At 36.8% G+C, this 19,586-nt stretch overlaps 1 protein-coding gene across 6 annotated transcripts in view; it reads right to left on the reverse strand.

Moving 5' to 3' along the window:
• Positions 1-10,503: 10,503 nt before the first annotated feature.
• The window catches only part of LOC123772038 (suppressor of lurcher protein 1), a 55,679-nt gene continuing 46,596 nt past the window's right edge, over positions 10,504-19,586 (reverse strand). For 2 of the 6 annotated variants that reach the window (XM_045764905.2, XM_069324312.1), the window contains exons 6-10: positions 17,523-17,625; positions 17,129-17,222; positions 16,549-16,693; positions 14,606-14,637; positions 10,504-14,452 (exon numbers count right to left, since the gene is read on the reverse strand). In XM_045764905.2, the coding sequence (XP_045620861.2) occupies positions 14,414-14,452; positions 14,606-14,637; positions 16,549-16,693; positions 17,129-17,222; positions 17,523-17,625 (413 nt within the window). In that variant the 3' untranslated portion in view covers positions 10,504-14,413. The other 4 variants (XM_045764900.2, XM_045764908.2, XM_045764927.2 and 1 more) reach the window with 3 other exon arrangements.

Consider the following 19,586-nt stretch of genomic DNA (forward strand, 5'->3'; position numbering starts at 1 on the left):
CTGGACCACCCAGCTATTAAAATAAGAAGAATGTAGGGTATTGATGTGCATCAGTGACTCTGGTCACATTTTTGCAGTACTGTATTCATCATTTATTTTGTGAGAATTTTTATTTTTCTTGGGAATCAAATTATTAATCCTTTCACTGCATTAGCTACCAAGTGATGTGATGACTGGTTCCTGTGTCTGTTCAGCCCAAATTGTTTTGCTTCACTACATCAATTTTTTATCCACATGCCAGTCATGCTTCTTTCTGCGCTTTTCCCTTGATTGGTTCCTTAAGGCAGCATCCTGTACGTATCCACACAGACATATTTTGCAATTCAGGCTCTGATATGCCCATAAACATTCAAAATAGTCTGATGACAGTGTGGTAAGTTAAATTTCAGCCATCACAAAAACACACATTTACTACCACTCACAAAATTAACATTAGATGGGATAAACTATCCTAAACAATAATTTGAATACATTTGCTAACTACTGACTGGGAAATCGGCCATTATCCAGACTGTCATCTGGTTGCAGCATCACCACCAGCTTAGGTTTAGAGAAGCCAGTAAAGTCACATGTATATTAGTGACTTTATGGGGAGGCATCTCAACTGAGATGGCGGGAATGAGTACAGTACTGTTGAACTGTTGAAAGGTGACGGTGCTCTGGAGCTCAAGGGAGTACATGTCTGGTATGTTCAACAACTTCTATGAGAATGAGGAAGAGAGCTGAGGCTTGATCAGCCAGGCTCACACTTCACTCATTTAAGTAAAAGCCTATAGACAGAGCACCAATTAGGATACAGGTTCAACCATACACCCGCATTTCATTGGCTGAACTCGGGCTTTGCTGGTGTGGCAGGGAGAGGGAGGAACAGGGTTACCAATGACCTAGGGTTAGGTCAAAGTGACTCAGGCTGGTACCTGCTACACTTCTCACAAGTCAAGCCTGGCCTCAGGCTGGGCTTGGGGAGTAGAACTCCCAGAACCCCATCAAGCAGGTATCAACAGCTAACTTGAAGGGTGAGCCTTCCCCCTCCCCTCATGATTATACAAGCTAGTTGTATAAACTCTCTACTAGCATATCCAGGCATCATTTGTCACCACACACGATTTATGAACTACTCGTGCGATTTCCAGTTCATAGACACCCGACACCGATGTACTCGTGTCCTTAGATGGGCAACTACAAATGCTCAATGCAGACCTGCACAGCAGCTATAGGGTACAAGACTTGCCAAAAGAACGCCTTTCTCTTACATACTTATAGACTAGCCTTTTACATTTGTATTCTTAAGTATACAAATTCAATGAGAGGTGTGAGCTTGTTTTTGTTAATCTCGTGTATATTAGGTTTAATTTGAGACAAGCACACTCGTCTTATCAATACAAAGATGCCTTTCTCTTTTCTGGTCATTGATATTTGTTAGAGCTGAAAGTCTCTGTTCACAACAATACATCATTGTTCTTGAATCTTCCCACCACACTTTGCATCCTCTCGCCGTAACTATTGCATTAATGTCTTTTTTCCCGAGCAATATAACTAAAGCATTTGGAAAGTTTCTGGTAATGGTGCGTGAGCAAGTTTTTGTAACTTGTTAGTAAAGAATTTCTCTGGTGTCCACATATGCAACTGGCTGAAGGGAGCAAACAAGTGGCTTCAGCAAACATGTGGCATGACAGTAAATTGTAATGTTGCATAGTTGAATGTTCAAAGCAGGGATTTGTAGGCTATACATGAATAAAAAAATTACTTTGATCATACATCTCGTGAAAAATATAGATATTGATAATATTATTTATATAATATGTACTTGGTAAAAAGATTTGAGAAAACACAGTAATTTCAAGATAAGGTACTATAATAAACATAGTACAGTAATTATAGCAGTGTTTTGGGCGCAGCTGGAGGTGTTATTGCACTCAGGAGGGAACTTTGAATTTGCATTGTCTGTACGATATTTTCCTGTGGGATGGACACTTAATTTGACACCACGAGTATAATAATAATAATGTCTGGCATTGAAGGCCCCATGAGCTGTGCCTGGTGCCAGCAGATTTAGTGCGTATCAAGTTGACTGTGGGGAAAAAGTCTAATGTGCTTGTTTATCTACAACTACAGTATAGTCATTCAGCAATATACGTATTAAAGATATATATAGACTAACGTTATAAAGATTCGATAAGAACTATTGAGGAAAACGAAAATTATAGATTTTAGTAGATTAATGGTTTTTGTTTGTTCTGTGAAAAAGCTAAGAAAGTGAGGTAATAACTCACAGTTCTTGAACCAAAATTTTTATTTTAGTAATTGTGTAAATATTTTTTTCAGATTTCTTTTTTCTTTTTTATACTGTGCAATATTAAATATGATTTTCCAGAATTCCATAGGACATAAAGCATTTTAATAACAAGTATGTTTGGTTAAATGCAGTCCTGAAAGGATTAAGAATTTTGAAAATGTACATAGTGTATTACATTGATATGAAGAATATCCTCTTTATACATTTGTAAATTGTAATGTATATGTGAACAAAAGTATTGTATATCAGATATTTTAGGAGTATAAAATATAAGGAAAATTTCTTAGGTTTGCCTACTGTCATAAGACCAGTGTGAGAGAGCATGTTATGGTACAGTACTAAAATTGGTCAAAAGAAATTTGTTTGCAAAATGGTGTACAACATGGTAAGCAATAATTGTGTGAGAGTTGATCATGCCTTTATTAGTTAATCAACCAGTTAATGTCATTAGGTATTTGTACAGTACAGTATTTGTACAGTACAGTATTTGTACAGTATGCCAATTTATTTGTGTGATGCACAGTTTGGTTTGGAATACAATGTATAGTATGGTAAATGTGTGTTCTTGCCGAGTGGCAACCGCACTGGGCAGGTGATGATAGCAAGGATGGGTATTTCAGTGGTTATCATATTTTGCAACAGATGGTTGTTACAGTGTCATGTTGAGAAGGATGGGTGTTACTTTATGCACTTTTGTAATTTATTACAGTATGTTCCTCCGAGATTGATAAAGGTGTGACTTGGAAAATGCAGTCAGCTTCCAGGAGAAGAAAGGTGATCATATGAACACTTATGTGGCTACAAGAAACACTATGCGTGGTCTTGTATACATACCACAACATACAGTGGTATGTTGATATTCTCAACATACCACTGTAACAACCATCCATAAATAAAATTCAAAGTAAATGCCCCCTCTACTCTAGAAAGTTTTCCCTGCCTGACTACTTGAATTTGGTCTATGCCACAGTGAATACTTACATTAGAAAGCAACAGTGATTACAGAGAAAGTGGCTTTACATATGGAATCGGAGCCTTATTATTAATTTTTTTTTTTTTTTAATATTTGCAGACGTGAGGAAAATAAATTATTTAGGTAGGGTTCAAAGAAAGCTTGTAACAAGTGTGGCAATCTGAGGTGATTTAGGATATTTCTTGTAAATGGTGAATAATAGTGGTGTCGAGTGACGCAATTACTTGTCGTTAGTGATATAATGTCTGGTTGGGGAGGGGAGTTGACACATGATGGATGTGTTAAGGAGATGCATGTATAAATTATGCTGCAATGCTAATATAAAAATGTGAAATCTATGATCATATAATTGTTGAGCCATAAGACTGAATTTAATTGGATGTATCATGTGTTAAAATGAAGAGATTTTAATGGTTTCTTCTAATTTGTTTGATGCTCCTCTTATTTGCTTGAAATAGGTTAATGTTTATACGGAACTATCATTCTTAAGGTACCAATTAATCTTGAAAGGTGTCGTGAGGTTAGTCGCACGTTGCCATGCTTCTCGCTTTTCACCATGAACCTGAGTACCCGCCCTTCCAATATCTTCCATATGTTTATTAGGATATTATCTTGGTTGTCTACATGTCACTGAGTACAAGTTACGTACTGTACTTCCAGTAGATTAAGTGCTTTATTGAATTAGTTTGGATGAACACCGCTCTTAAAGCGACCTGTCCTCTTAAAAATAACGTTGCTTTTGGCCGTTTACCCATAAGGCCGAAAGTGGACGTAATTTGAAAATGAAAAAAAAAATGAAAATAAGAGTTTTTTTTTTTCAACAACAGTAACCTAACCTAACCTAAGTTAAAGGTCCTCCGATAGTTTAGGTGGGCAGGAAAATCTCAAAGTTTCAAAACTTTAATTGAAAGTTTTCACTTCTAACCTGTCCGCTGCATAAGCCGGACGACTCAAACAGAAAACCGAACAGTACGTCACTTTTGCGAGTAGATTTCATTTCAAATTATGTCCAAATTTGGCCATAGCGCGCATGCGAGCCAAAAGTGACGTTATTTTTAAGAGGACAGGTTGCTTAAAGTGCTAACAACACGTTAGATAAATATGCAATTGAGAGTACAGTATTGTAGTTTGCATTGTTTGAGGGCTTTCTATTTACACTATTTCACTTGAAATGATGTTCATACACAGCAGTATTCTAGTCAACATGGGATAAGTGCTGGAAGGAATATTTTTAGGTGATCTCTTTGGAACAATATACTGTATCCCATGATCTTAAGTGTGGTAATTGCTCTTTTCCCACAGGGAAATTATACATGATAGGAAATGGGTATGAATTAAACGCCTAATTTCTGTTCTCCATTTAAAATCACTACTGCATAGTACTACAGTATATTGAAATTGGACATTGTATGCTTTGTCACTAATGCACATAGTGATACTAACTTTTGTTGTGTAGCATAATATGAAGGTGTTTATATTCTCACTGATGTCAAATATACAGTACAGTACAGTACTCAGGAAAGCAGGGAAGCAAAACAAATGCTTTTTTGTATAGACAACATTTCATTTATGCTCTTGAATTTTTATTTGAATTTTGCAAAAGGCTAATTAATAAATTGGACAATTTTCAAAAGTATGCAGCCAGAACTAGTTTTAAGTGTGAATGTGTGTTGCTGTAAATGCACACAGTATACCTAGAAGATATGTTAATTTTTAAATTTAATACTGTGAGAATAGTATTTCTTTCTGTACGTAATCAAAATTTGAATATTTTAAGTAAATGTTATCCAGTATAGGAATGTGTTGCATGGAATGGCAGATAAGAACAGCGTTAATTGTTTTGATCTCTTGTAAAGTATAAGGTAGAGATAAAAAGGTTGTTAATGTTATCAGTGCTTTGATTTTAGTGAATAGTGGAACATATTATAACAAGGGGTTTATGGATTATGTCTAAGAGTGAAGTATTATTCTTATAGAAGAGAAGGGGATATATGGTTGAAGATCTTCATTTGAAATATTAAGGGTTTTACTCTGTTTTTGTCAGTATGAACCCAAAAAAATCTCCATTAATGTGACAAACTACAAAGTTGAATGTTCAACATTAGGTAATAAAGAGCCCATGGTGTAAGCACATGCCCTCATGTAGAAGAAATTCTACTGTCAGTAAGCTTCATTCTCTGACCTCACAAGTCTTTCAATAGAAAGAGTATTATAGGCATGTGTTTTAGCATAGTTCTTTATTTACCTTCTAAGAATGTTTACCCATTTGCATGATTTTGTTGTAACTCTTCCTCGTATTGCAGTAGCAACATCTTGACACATGCTAGCAGTGCTAACTCCAAGTGAGTTAGCATTTCCAAAGTCAACTTTTCTGATAAATAAAAAGATACTTTTTGTGTCCAGTATGCTACATTTAGAGACATTGAGTTTAGCCCAATATAAGCATTGATTTGTTTTCAGAAAACTCTTGAAATAAATATGTAAATTTTGTTAAATTTATAAGACTTGCATTTGTAATGGTTTTTAACCCTTTTGTTTTGGCAATTGTTTCAACTCCATATTTTTCTTAAATCTACCATATATGCTCTTTCCAGTGGTACCATTTTATTAACACACATTTGATGGGTATTTTCTAACGGTAAACATTATGAAAGTTACTTAATGCTAGGCTATATATGTTCACAATACATTGAATATCATGAATATAGGACAAGCATTCTCACCAAGGAATTTCATATATTTTTGTTCAAATACAAAAAATGCCAGTATAATAGTAATTCTGAAATGTTTTTCTTACAGTATAGACTTGTTCTATTTTCTCTAATCATTTTGATAACCAAATCTCAGACATGAAAATATTTTCCTGCTGATTTTAGATCTATTGTATGGCATAACTTTTTCCTGCTGCCACCATATGGCAGCACTTTCCATGCCCTCTCTGATTCAGAGGGTCGTATGTCTTGACCCCTCTGGTTCTGAGGAGTTGTACGTCTTGACCCCTCTGGTTCTGAGGAGTTGTATGTCTTGACCCCTCTGGTTCTGAGGAGTTGTACGTCTTGACCCCTCTGGTTCTGAGGGTCCTATGTCTTAGGACCCTCAGAACTAGAGGAGTCTTAACGATTGTTACAAGATGTAGAAATTATTTTTATGTCCATCCCGTTGAATAAATTTGTTTATGAAGTAAGCGTCCCCACTTAATGAAGCAAAAGGGTTAAGTGAAACTGTACATGAAGTCGTTCGGAAGTTGCATTTATTCAAAATGTTATATTTCTCATATTGAGTAAACATAAGTTGTACATGTTAATGTAGTTTTTTATGAAAGTGACTCGTGTTAATGTGTTAGGTATAGTGATTACAAGCTGTGATGTTATTATTGTAGTGATAAAGCTTCAGTTTATTAACAAGGTAGATACCAAATGTTTTAAGACTGTTTAAGTTCCTTTGTATATAGCCATAGAGGTGAAGATCTGTTTGATCTAGGGAATGTTGCATCTGCAACGATCTTGGCTGTAAAACATGAACGCAGTTTGGTAGAAGGGCTGCTGTACCAGTTGAATTAATATTCCTAATGTACAGTCTTTGATATCTGTGCAAACTTCATAGTTAACTAACAACTGAAATGTGACTTTTTCAATTCAGAAATCAAGGTTGTGTCTATAAACAAAATATTTTATGCATTAAAACCAAGTTACATTGATTGTGTGTGCTCTAGCAATAGTAGAGTTTAAATTTTACACTATGTGTAGCTTTCTATATTCATTACCGATTGTAGAGCTGCAATCATTTCATTAATGAAATCCATAAATTTTAGGTAATGATTTAGAGTGTTGTTAGAAGTAAAATGTTCATTTTTTTTTTTGTTCATAAAATTACCAGATTCCATTCTGTTAAGGTCTAGTAAACATTGCAACATTAAGTACTGTACACACGTATATGTGTGTGTGTATTACTCACTATTATATCAATGTTGAAGAGTTAAATGAGCCGCATTCTTTCTAGATTAATCCAAACCTGTTTTAATTGTTGGCAGTGCACTTTTTATTTTGAAAAGTTATTGTTAAACTTCTTCCATCTGATAGTTATATATAGGTTAAAAGCCACCAACACACACACACACACGCGCGAACGAACGAACGAGAATACGTCCCACAGTTATCAAGTCGTGGCTAGGCTAATAATGGAAGAGACCACACACACTATTCATATTGTGGGTTGGATTACTTGGTACATTAAGAATGTTTGGCAATATGATGATACCGAGAGTCCCATGTAATCAAACTGACAGCTGGATTTGTACATGTTTGAATACCCTTGATGCTTAGATCAGTTGAATGTGTTTGATTCATCTATGGTCTTAAATGACTACAGTTTGTTGAAAATGCTCCATGTAAACAACAACCATTTTTGTTTAACTTCTGAGTATTAGACTGGTTACTTAAATAATATAATTCAAATTTTAACTCCATCCTTAAATTTATTTCAAGAGTAGAAATGTTTAATTGTTTAATATGTAACAATACTTATTCTAATGAATGAACATGTTATTTAGGAAAAAGTACATGCATACATTCATAGGATATAGGTAGATTGTTGGATTCATAAGTAGGTAAGGACATTGCCTAAAGCCACTAATATACTTTAGGCATATCCTACATTCTCTATGCCTAGGATACATTATATCCTACATTGCTTATGACTATTTTATTTGTATTAAAAAGAAAACTGCCAGGTTGATGCTCAGTGCTTCCAGTATTTAATTACTCATTTTTTAGAGACAGAGCAAGAGCAATGTACAGTATTCATTTCAAATTGTCCCTTATCACATTATGTTGACCCTTCTTTCAATGTTGGACAGTGCAAAAAGAGAGCGAGTTGTGTGTGTATAATTACCGAATTGTAGTTACAGGATGAGAACTATGCTCGTGGTGTCCCATCTTCCCGGTACTCGTAATACTTTGAAACGGCTGACAGTTTTGGCCACCAACTTCTCAACTTGTTCCAAGCATCTACCACTCTGCAAAAGTTAATTCTCATATTTTTTTCAGTAGCTTTCTTTAGTTAGCTTAAATCTATGACCTCTTTGTCTTGAAGTTCCAGGTCTCAGGAATTCTTCCTTATGAATTTTGTAGATTTCCGTTACTATTTTGTACTCGGTGATCATATTGTCTTTCTGGGGGAAGCCCCGTCGGCTCCCTGGCGCTAAAGGACTGATATTAATCTGGGGGCTTCAGTCATATGGAGTTGTCATGCCTACCAGGAACCACGAGCCAGAACCTGGTTCCCTTAAAGAGGCAAAGGGAGCAATGTCCTATGAAAACTCCACTTTGAGAGAATATTCACATCTGCTGTAGACTGGGGTTGGGCATCCAGAAAGGTAGGCGCCCCAAAACAGACTCTAATTTTTAGAAAATTGCAACCGGAGACCGAAACAGAGGCTTAAACTCTCCAAGAAAATACAAGGAAACAAGAATATGGTCATCAACCTGATGTGCCACTCGTTCTCGTTACCCCCTTTCCTGGGAGGGGGAGGGCCCCCTGTCCCACCGAGCCAGCCATTTGCCCACCAGTTTGTCGACTGAAGCCGACTGGGGCGGATGTTTACTCTGGCCTCAATTGCCTGTCAGAATTTTGACCCTAGCGGTGATGCCTGCTGTGTGCTGAAGCGTTGGCGAAGAGTACTAGGGCTGCATGCACTTGGGGTTCTCTTCCCTAGGTGCACAATAAGTACTTCCCTTGGTTTTAGGGTCATCTTTCCTGAGACTTGTGGGTTTCCACTCCGGTAGGGGTAGCGGTCACTTGGCTTCTGCCTCACCCTTGGGGTCAGCTTGGGTCTGTGTGTTTTCGTTTGGCTCTGGGTAGGGAGTGTTTGTTGCTGGTTGGGGCGCACTGTACTGCCAGCTTGCATAAAAGCAGCGACCGTGCCTGTCTCTGGCCTCCTGTTATTGTGGAGCACTTTTGGGGGTTCTTTACTTTCTAGTTTTTCCTGTCTGGTGGAGGGCTGCCTGACTTATCATCCTCCCCTCCCTCCTTCCCCCAAGATTGCTCCCTTCCCAGGGGCAAGTTTGCCCGGTATGGATGGGGTTCAATTAATTACTCCCAGTTAATACTTTCATGAGCAATCGAGACCGAACTAATCTGGTAGAACAAAGCATTAATACATAACTGACAAAAGCCTCAAAATTGGAATATTAATTAAGCAGCTTGTTAAGTAACCTGTTTTGTTTTATATTTGTGTAACAATATAGATTTTTTTGTACCTTTGTTGACTGTTAAATGTATTTTGACTACCAGAGTTTATCTTGGGGGTATGGAAGTGTTGATTGTTGAACTTTAAGCTATTGTCTACCTCACCTTCATGGCATCCTACTTATTAAATATTGTAAAGCCATAATTATTGCTTGGGAGGGAAGCAGCTGGTAGAGGAGTATGGCACTGATTCTGTAGCTGAGGGTGGCATTAACATGGGGCATCAAGAACCCTGAATTGGTCTGTTAAAAATGGCATGACAGTACTAATTGTATTTTGCCGCCTCTGTTCGAGCCCACTTATCTTTTTGTAGCACAGGCCAAACAAATTTTCCGTGCCTTATTTTTTTATGTATTGTTTAATTATATTTAGACAAACGTTACTTAATATAAACTTGGAAAGTTTCTGGAAACTTATTTTACAAAAATTCCAGAATACAATCTTGATTTTAGGGATGCCACTAATTACACTAATAATGAGAACATGCAGGTCTATGTAACGAGATTTGCCAAAATATTTATGAATACTGTATATTTTTTGAATATACAATAGGTTACTGCAATAGTTCCCTCAGTTTTGATAATGATGGTTGCATTTTTCCCTATATTCAATTGCCCCAAAATCTGAGAAAATTTGTATCCTGTTTACCTTGTCATCATTTCACACCTTGATTCTTTCAGGCAACAAACTTTAAAATATAATTTTTGTTTCCATTGTATTATGCAGGTATTATTTCCACCTATCCTGTTAGAACTTTATACTTTGCCTTCCTGGCCTATGCAATACAGTATAACTTTCTCTCAGGGATAAGATTGAATACGCCAGATTAATTTTGTCCACAGAAATTCAGGCTATATGGGTTTCTGATGTGCCACACATTAAGTGTTACTTCTAACAACTTCAAAAAGGCAAATTTAGACAAAATGACTTCTCCAAGGTACACAGGGAACTGAGCAAGTTTGAATTTTTTCACAAACACACACACACTAAGAGTCCTCAATTTATTGAAAGTTTCACCATAGTATCACTAAAGAACCACTATACTGTATACCCCCTTTCCTACTATTTTAGTAATATGTGAAGCATTAAATTTAGGTCTGTCTTTCACCGTTTTTTTTCACAATACTGTCATCTTAATTGTCTTACAACTTAAGACTAATGTTCCATTTTTGTAATTAACCACTGCACTGCTCTGCATTAAAATTTGACACTCCCCCGTGGTGCGCCGAAAATAAATTCTTAACAAAAAATTTTTTTCTCCCCTTACATAAAAATGCCATCTCTGATCACTGGAAACTAAAAAAGAATATTGTATGCAACATACTTGAGCCACGATGGAGCTAAAAAGTTGAGCATATGGGCGCTGAGCGATAGAGCTCAAGGCCCCGCCACCCAGTGGGGCAGCAGTTGCCACGAATATAATGTTTCACAATTATTTTGATGTTTATCATTCATTTCTTCTCTGGTTTTATGCTGTATTATTATTCAAGTGTGTAATTTGTGGAATTTATAGTTCAATGTGTGGAACATTGCTGTGCTCAAAATTATGGGGCTCATATGAGAGACATGTATATTATATTCTACCATCAATCAAACAGTTTTTGGTGTTATTACACTATATACACACATTGTATATGCCTATCTCATGTGTGTTCACCATAGCAAACCACTATGTTGGTATGGTGAGCTCCAAAAACAAGAGAGGGCTGCCACACCCAGCCAGCCCTCCCTCACTCCTTCAACACCTAACTTGCCAACATTACTCCTCCCACAATACTGTTTGTGATGTTATTACACTATGTACACACATAGTAACTACATGCTTTATTCACCATAACTATACTAATAAGCTGGTATAGTGTCCAAACAGCATAGTGGCCACTGCATGACAAGTCACACAGCAGACAACAGCCTCACTCACTCCCTCACCTAAATGGCTCCTCCCCCAACATAAGCCTTTTGCTGTTATTACACTATACACACATTATATATAAGCATCTACATTTGTGTTCACCATAGCAAACCACTAAGCTAGTATTGTTATTACAGACAATAACATGTTGCCACACACCAGCCAGCAGACGACACTACCTCGACCCTCCCACCCTCACCAACAGTACTCCTCCCACTAATCCTCACCACAATCCTGCTATTCTCAGAATCCTGGTCATTAAATCATGTAAATGAATAATTTTCCACATGTTTATTTCGTAAAGGAACATGAGAAATCGTTTGAAGAATTTTAGATGGATGAAATAATTAATGGCAGTGTGCTGTGGCTAGCGCTCTGAACTTCTTGAACAGCATTCATTCACCTATATCTGAACATTTTACGCAGTCGTTATCGCAGTCAGGCTTTTCTGTAATACTATCATGGCTAAATAATACCAGATACATATAGTGTATATTTGGAGATTTTTTGGAATATTGTGGTCAAAAGCTGAACAGCAATGCTGTTAGCTCATGCTGCATGCGCCAGCCTTGGTTGCTTACTCAGTACTGGGGCTCTCACACCCAGGAATGTTGCCCACGATTTTTTTAAATGGGGTCTGTTTAGGAAAGCCTGAGGAAGCTGATGTGAACGCCGCATGGCTGTGGAAGTTTTGAATGATGCGCTATACCTACAAGATCCCCGAGGCACGTTGTGCACCACCTGTTGAGAGCCTCAAGGTACGGTGCACAATGCAGTGGTTAAGCAAAGTAACTATATCTAACAGTGAAGTAAGCAGGTGTAATATCATTGCACCTAAGGCATGTACAATCTATGATTGGTGGGAATGTCTCTAAAGTTGAACAATATGTAGTTACACTTGAATCTGTTAAATCAAAATGTCTTACAATAAAATTTGCTTGAAAGTAATAGCTAGAAAGTTCACCACTTTAATTGTCAGAGGTAATTGTTTTGGTATCATTAGAAAAATAATTGCTGCTAAAAAGCAACCTTTAGTAACATCTAAACAATATAAATTTCACCATCAGACATGTAAAGTTTCATCTAGCTAGCTTAGCTGCCACTCCAAATGTGTTTTAACAATTGCTTTTGTCCAGCAATTTGTTTTATCATTTTTATTTTCAGTAATGTATGTCTTTGGTCTGATGTATATAATAGCTTCTCAACAAAATTGGTGTAATATGTTCCTTTTATCGTACATGTGTGACATGAATGAAGAGATTGGTTTGGTAATTCTTTGAAGAAAAGTGTAAGAGGTTATACTATGCATTTTAGGTATGTCACTTTATGAAATAGGTAAGTGTGTTAACATCTTTTAAATATTTGTAGACATTTTCACATGATCTTGTTTGTATGCACATGTGAAGTTTTTATAGGGATGCACATTTTGCCAAATTGTATAGTTACTGTAAATAATTTTGGTAATGAACATGACCATTACTGTACTAGATGGATCCATTTGGGATACATATTACATTGTGATATTGTAGATTTACAGTACAGTATACACACAAAGATTGCCTATGATCTCGGGTTATTCTTGAAGCATTAAATAGGAGCATATTTAAAAGAACATGTCTAATTTTAAGAAAAATACCAAAATAGTTTGTTGAACTATTCAATAGTAATGCTTTCTTATGTATGCTTTAAAATGAAGTAATGTTATAGCTGTTGGAAATATCTGTAACATAAGTGAAAGCCAGAAACTGTGAAGCTTGGGATGCATTCCATGTTTCCATCAGCAAGTTACTAAAATAAATATTTACAGCAAGATTTTTGTTGTTGTATTCTTACCAAAATAGTTTAATGTAATAATTGTACATCAGGATGTACAGGGAGAAATATTTGCAAGATGTGAGTGCAGCAAGCGGTGCTTAGGATGACTTGGCAGGGTCTCGGTACTACAGCTGGGTTCATTCTCTACTCTCAATCAGGAATTCTGGGTTTGAATCCTGGACGTGCAGGAAACTTACCCAAACATGTTTGATCACCTAATGCCTCTGGTCACCCAGCAGTAAAACGGTAGCCAGTAGTTAGCTTCTTGTAGGGTTGCATCCTAAGGAGGGTTAGTAATTCAACCTTGGGGGGACCTCGAAATATGCCTAAAATATATTTACCTGAATTTACCTGAGGGGTCACTATCTCTCTTGTGGCCTACATGATGACAGGAACCCAGTGGCATGTCAAAGGTCCCCCTTCCCCTTTTGTCCTGTTGATTTGACCTGTTCTTAAATTGCACCAGCGTTTTGACATTATTACTTCAGCAGGTAGGTAGTTCCATGGATTTATAACCCTATAGGTGAAAAAGCATCCGTTTTGTCCTACATTGCGATTTGTTGAGCTTTATTCCCTTGCCCATTGTTCATGTTATATCTAATGTTTAAAGTAGTAGTCTGGATCAATATCTACACCTCTTGTTCATAGGGTCAGACTTACATGAACATCTGACCTTTTGAAGTAGAGGTCTATATTTTGATATATACACACAGACGGCCTGTCCCTGACAAGATGAATCGTTATAAAATGCAAAATGACGAAAAAAAGGGACGAGCCACGACATGAGTTAAAACACAATGACTAGCTGAAATTCACCAGCCGACCGATTTACAGGATCACACCAATATTCACACTTTACCCCAATAGTCACAACCTGTCCTCAGTTTATACATCCCAACTTTGATGCCATCTACTACGTCTTAAAAATGTTGGCATTTTAGCAAAATTAATCTAATACGTTGAGTAAAGAGTAATGCGTAGATTCTTACATGTCTGGTTCAGCAAAATCACTTAAAATTGTATACGTGTCAAATCTAGAGAATTGGGTGCACACATTACCTGCTGCTCCAGGGCAGACCCAACTGTCCAGTGATGAGAAATGAGGTGGAGGTGGCATTTCACACAAGCCAAATACAATACAGTGTATGTCATCAATGTAGCATGCAAACACCTAACCATCATGGAAAGCTGACTTCATTTGGGGATGAGGCTGAAAAATAGATTAATTTTTTAAATTTTTTTTTACTAAAAAGATATTGTATATATATATAGTACATTTTACAAATCTGTATATTTTAGAAAGAGTTAACAGTTTATCTTAAGATATAAATATGCATTGTATGGAAATGATAAATATACATACACACATGACATGGGTTGTCCGGCTAACTGCACCTGAAATATTGAAAGTTTTTTAAAATATTCCATTATATTGTATTTGCAGTTAAATGACTAATACAATTTTATATGATTGCATTAGGATAAAAACCCACACTTGTGTATTTGTTAAATTTATGTAAAGAAATTGCACCAAGTCTTTCGCACTTCCCAAGTGCTTTATCAAGGTCCGAGTGTGTGATTAGGATGAGACTTACATCTCAACGTCTAATGAGGCTGTGACACTGCGTCCAATCCTCTTATCCTTCTTGATCTGACCATGTCACCACTATTCTCGACTGTCGATGCACCTGCATTAATGTCTCCTATGGAATTATGGTCATGTGTTCTTTCTGTAATCCTGATATTCTGGGAACTGGAGTTGTTACTAATAGAGGTGTTCGTTTGGATGCTATCCCTTGTAACCCTCTACGTACCCTTCGGAGCATGGCTAATGGGACTGTTTACATTCATCCATTTATTAAGCTCCAATTTTAATTCACTTAGAATCATTTTCCTAATAAAGCTATCCTGCAATGTAATTGAATGTAATTATATTGTATGTAATTATAATATCTTGCCTAATATTGACAAGATAAAATTTTAAACATTGTGCTGAAAAATCAACAAATTTTCTAAACAATTATGACTTGTTCTCAAGCATCAGGTACCTCCTATATAACATATGATAATTATATACAGTATATAGGAGATACTCGATGCTTGAGAACAAGTCATAATTGTTTAGAAAATTTGTCGATTCTTCAGCACAATGTCTAAAATTTTATCTTGTCAATGTTAGGCAAGATATTACAATTTCCTAGACTTTAACCCCACATTTGTCAACATTAAACTCTTAGCACAACATGTACCTTATTTAAAAAGTACATATATATTAAAATACTGCTAAGTATTAGCTCAAGATTTACTAGATATCACTATAAAACTCGTATAATTTAATTAAATAATTTGTTTTAACCTAGTATTCCTCATCCCATGTACTATAATAATGATAATTTATTTCCAAGAAGGTACAATGGGTTGGCGAGATTATGTAAGATTGGTATTTTTACATTTGTGCAGAAGCCAGTAACACCCATAACGTTTTGGGTAGTGAAGTTGAATGGCTTAGGCACATATTGGGGGAGTAGGTAACAAGATACAGTGTGAGTTTAAGGCATTAGGTAGGGGAACTATGAGGATGAAATTAGGTACTTTTATTTTATTTTTGAATAAGGCGTAGGTTGGACAGCTTTTTAATTCGTTAGGGAGTTCCATAGACTAAGTTCCTTTATTTTCATAGTGTTTTTACACAGATTTAGTTTGACTGGGGATATCAAAGAGATATTTATTTCTGGTGTGGTGCTGATGGGTTCTATTACATCTGTCAAGGAAGAGTTTCAGATCAGGATTTGCATTTAAGAACAGGGTTTTGTAAATGTTAATGGCACAAGAGAAGGTGTGGAATGAATTTATGTTTAGCATGTTTAAGGATCTAAACAGGGAGATTGAGTGCTGTCTGAAAACAGTGTGTGTGTGTGTTATTGTTCTGATAGCAGATTTTTGCCGAGTGATGATGGGCTCGAGGCAGTGTGCAGTGGTTGAACCCCATGCACAATCACTGTATGCAAGATAGGGATAGATTAGATCTAGATAATTTTTCAGGTGGTTTGAAGGGGGGTGTTTTCTCTCATTATACAGCAATGGATTTGCTGTGAGGATGGGTTCGCATGTAGAAAAAGGTAAACAGGTTAAGGTTAAAGATCTCAAATACTGTATACAAGCGGATGAGATGGTGTAACAAGAACACTAGTCCCAAACTGTTACATTATCTATTGTATATTTTTAGCAAATAATTATGATAATGTACTAAACACTCATGTGGCTAAACCATCCACAATGGGAATGATGTACACAGAAACTACAAACCAGCAGTAGTAAGAGAGGGGGTCTGGATGATACTGGGGTTATCATCCATGGACAGGAAATGAAAAGTAGCAGCAAAGCCCATACCATCAAACTTGTGGTTGCTATGGAATGTTACCCGGAAGAAAGGGCCGTCCGATTCCACTACCTGAAATGAAAGCAAATAAAATACATTACTAATTAGTAACAGGTGGTGGCCAGAGGTGTACTATATAGTTGATTATAGCTAGGAAACTGCGCATTCACCAATGCTCAATAAAAAGACATCGGTGCAATACTTTGGTTCTAAAGAAGCACTGATGACATTCATACTGAATGTTTTGTTTAAAGATGTATCATAGATGGCTATTTTAATTCTCGGCACCGACTTACCCGATGATTGGTCTAGACCAATTGCATCCTTAAATGACAATATCTGATGACCAGTACACTGTGTTGGAGTGTACCGAGATGTGTTCCACAAGGTGTACTGGAATGTGTATTGTTAGTAAAGCATGGGAATGGAATGAGGGTAGAGTACCCAAAAGAACAAGAAGCAGAAATGACCTTGAGAGAAGCAGGGGATACAAGTATGTGACCTAACCTTGGGAGCAAAGCGTCCACACCGTCTTGGGAGTATATCTTGGGTTGGCAAGTTGCTGAATTCAACATAATCACTGCCACTTTCTGCTGTGCACCTGGAGAAGACCAAATCAAACATTGCACAGTTTATATAAAACCAGCAAATTTAATTTCAAATAAAACGGCAGTGAATGCCGTGTCATAACTGCTCTAGCCCTGGTATAACCCCTCAAGTGACAATGTGAGATGATCACCAGACATACCAAGAGAGAAGGCTTACCAAACCAACAGTATAAACAATTATATAGTAATGGTAATCATTAAGGCAAGATAGAAGTATCAAAACAATACCCTGTACTATGATAACATTTGCAACTGAACAACACAAAGCATAAAAGAAGAAATAAATTACTTACGGTGCCACACCTTCAACATCAAAGTACTTAAACATCACCTTAACCTTCTGGTGGTTGCAGCCTCTAAAGATATAGTGGCAGACCGTGTTCCTCGGGTATGTGCCTGTGGGGCGGGTTGACAGTGGTTAGCAGGGAAAGTAATCGTGAAAATAAAAGCGCTAAGCCTGTATGGTTATACCAGTACTGTATAGCAAAATGATGGCAAAATGTTATAAGGTAGATACATAATTTGATTCAGAGTGTACTAATGCAGTTCAAACATCTCCAATATCCCACCACAGCAGTCAATGTCAAAAACAATTTACCACAGCAATCTTACCATTATACAGTATAATTATCTAGTGTAATGAATATCCATAAACATTGTCTATAATCATGTATAATGAATACAGTATATTTAATCCTTAAGAGGAGGTTATGAGCAACCATCAAATAAAGTACACTACTGTAGTTGCTCTTGGTCGTGAAGGCAGATTGTTGAGAGCAGTTGTGCGTTACTCATGTTCTCAAGACTTCCCTCAATGGAAAGTGTTACAAAAAACTACCATAGTGCAGCTGTTTGGTGCATCAAGGATAGAGGTGAGCTGTGTGTGCCAGGAACTTAAGCTGATAAAGCAATACACATGTCCACAGAAAGCAGTGGGCAGCCTTTGGAAGTCCTCATCTTTGAGCGTTACATAGACATGGGATTTGTGTAAACTACTGAAAACTGATGTAAACACAAAGGTGCAAACTGATACCTCCCTACATGTAATTATCTTAGTGTAGTTACAGGATGAGAGCTATGCTCGTTTCCTACCTTCTCAATGTACTCTATCATATAAATTTGTGAAACTACCGAAGCTTTTGGCCTCCACCACTTTCTTCCTTAACTTGTTCTAACCATCTACCACTGTTCGTAAAAGTGAACCTTCCAATGGTCTTTCTGCAACCTTGTTTAGTTAGCTTAAATATATGACCTCTTGTTCTTGAAGTTCTAAATTTCAAAAATTCTCCTTTATCAATTTTGTCGATTCCCGTTGTAATTTTGTATGTAGTGATGATATAGCCTCTTTTTCCATTTATCTTCTAGCTTTGGCATATTTATGCCTCTAGCCTCTCCCTGTAGCTCTTTTCTTTCAGTTCTGGAAGTCATTTTGTTGCATAGCTTTGCACCTTTTCCAGTTTGTTGATGTGCTTCTTGATATATGGGCACCATACAACAGCTGCATATTCTAACTATTGAGACCAAAGTTGTGAACAATTTCTTTAATATTTTGCCATCCATGTACAGTACTTAAAAGCAATTCTGAAACAGGAAAGCATAGCATAGGTTCCTCAAACAATTTTCTTGGATACGGTCCACAGGTGAGTTTTCTGTATAGAACCACTGCCAGATCTTTATCAGAATTCTTTAAAGCTTGAATTGACCCCTGTGGTACTCCACTAGTGACATTTCTCCAGTCTGATACATTGCCTCTCATTACTGCCATCATTTCTTTAAGAAAGTGTTTCATTTCTGTGCTTGGAAGAAAACTCTGCATTGGAATGAGACTATTTATGATATTATAATTAGTAATAATAATACTGACAATTATTAAGTACAATTAATTATTGCTTAGTTACTACCTATAACTTAGAGGGTCTTCTCTGCAGCCATTTTTGTAAATTGGACCTACCTGTATGTTAGCCTTTTTCCATATATCTGCCAAGATTCCTGTACACAAAGATGACTGAAAAATCAATTGAAGTGCTGAGCTCAGATATGCATTCTCTCAGAATCCTAGGCAAGACTCCGTCTGGGCCAACCGATTTGTTCCTACGGTACTTGGTTGACAATTTTTTCCGCTTCATCTCAAGACACCTGTACGTGTGCTATTATTTTCTGAAATGTGCAGCGTGTCCCGTTCTCTGAAAACTACATTTTGTGCATGTATGCACACACACGCCCACACTGGAACTGTTCATTTAGTGTTTCACCCATTTCCCTTTTATTCTCCATGAATCTGTTTCAACCTGAACTTTATCCTTTATCTGTACTTTGCTTTTAATGAATTTACAGAATAGGCCTGGTTCTGTTTTACA

This window comes from Procambarus clarkii, chromosome 14 (assembly GCF_040958095.1).
Source record: "Procambarus clarkii isolate CNS0578487 chromosome 14, FALCON_Pclarkii_2.0, whole genome shotgun sequence".
Classification (NCBI taxonomy): Eukaryota; Metazoa; Arthropoda; class Malacostraca; order Decapoda; family Cambaridae; genus Procambarus; species Procambarus clarkii.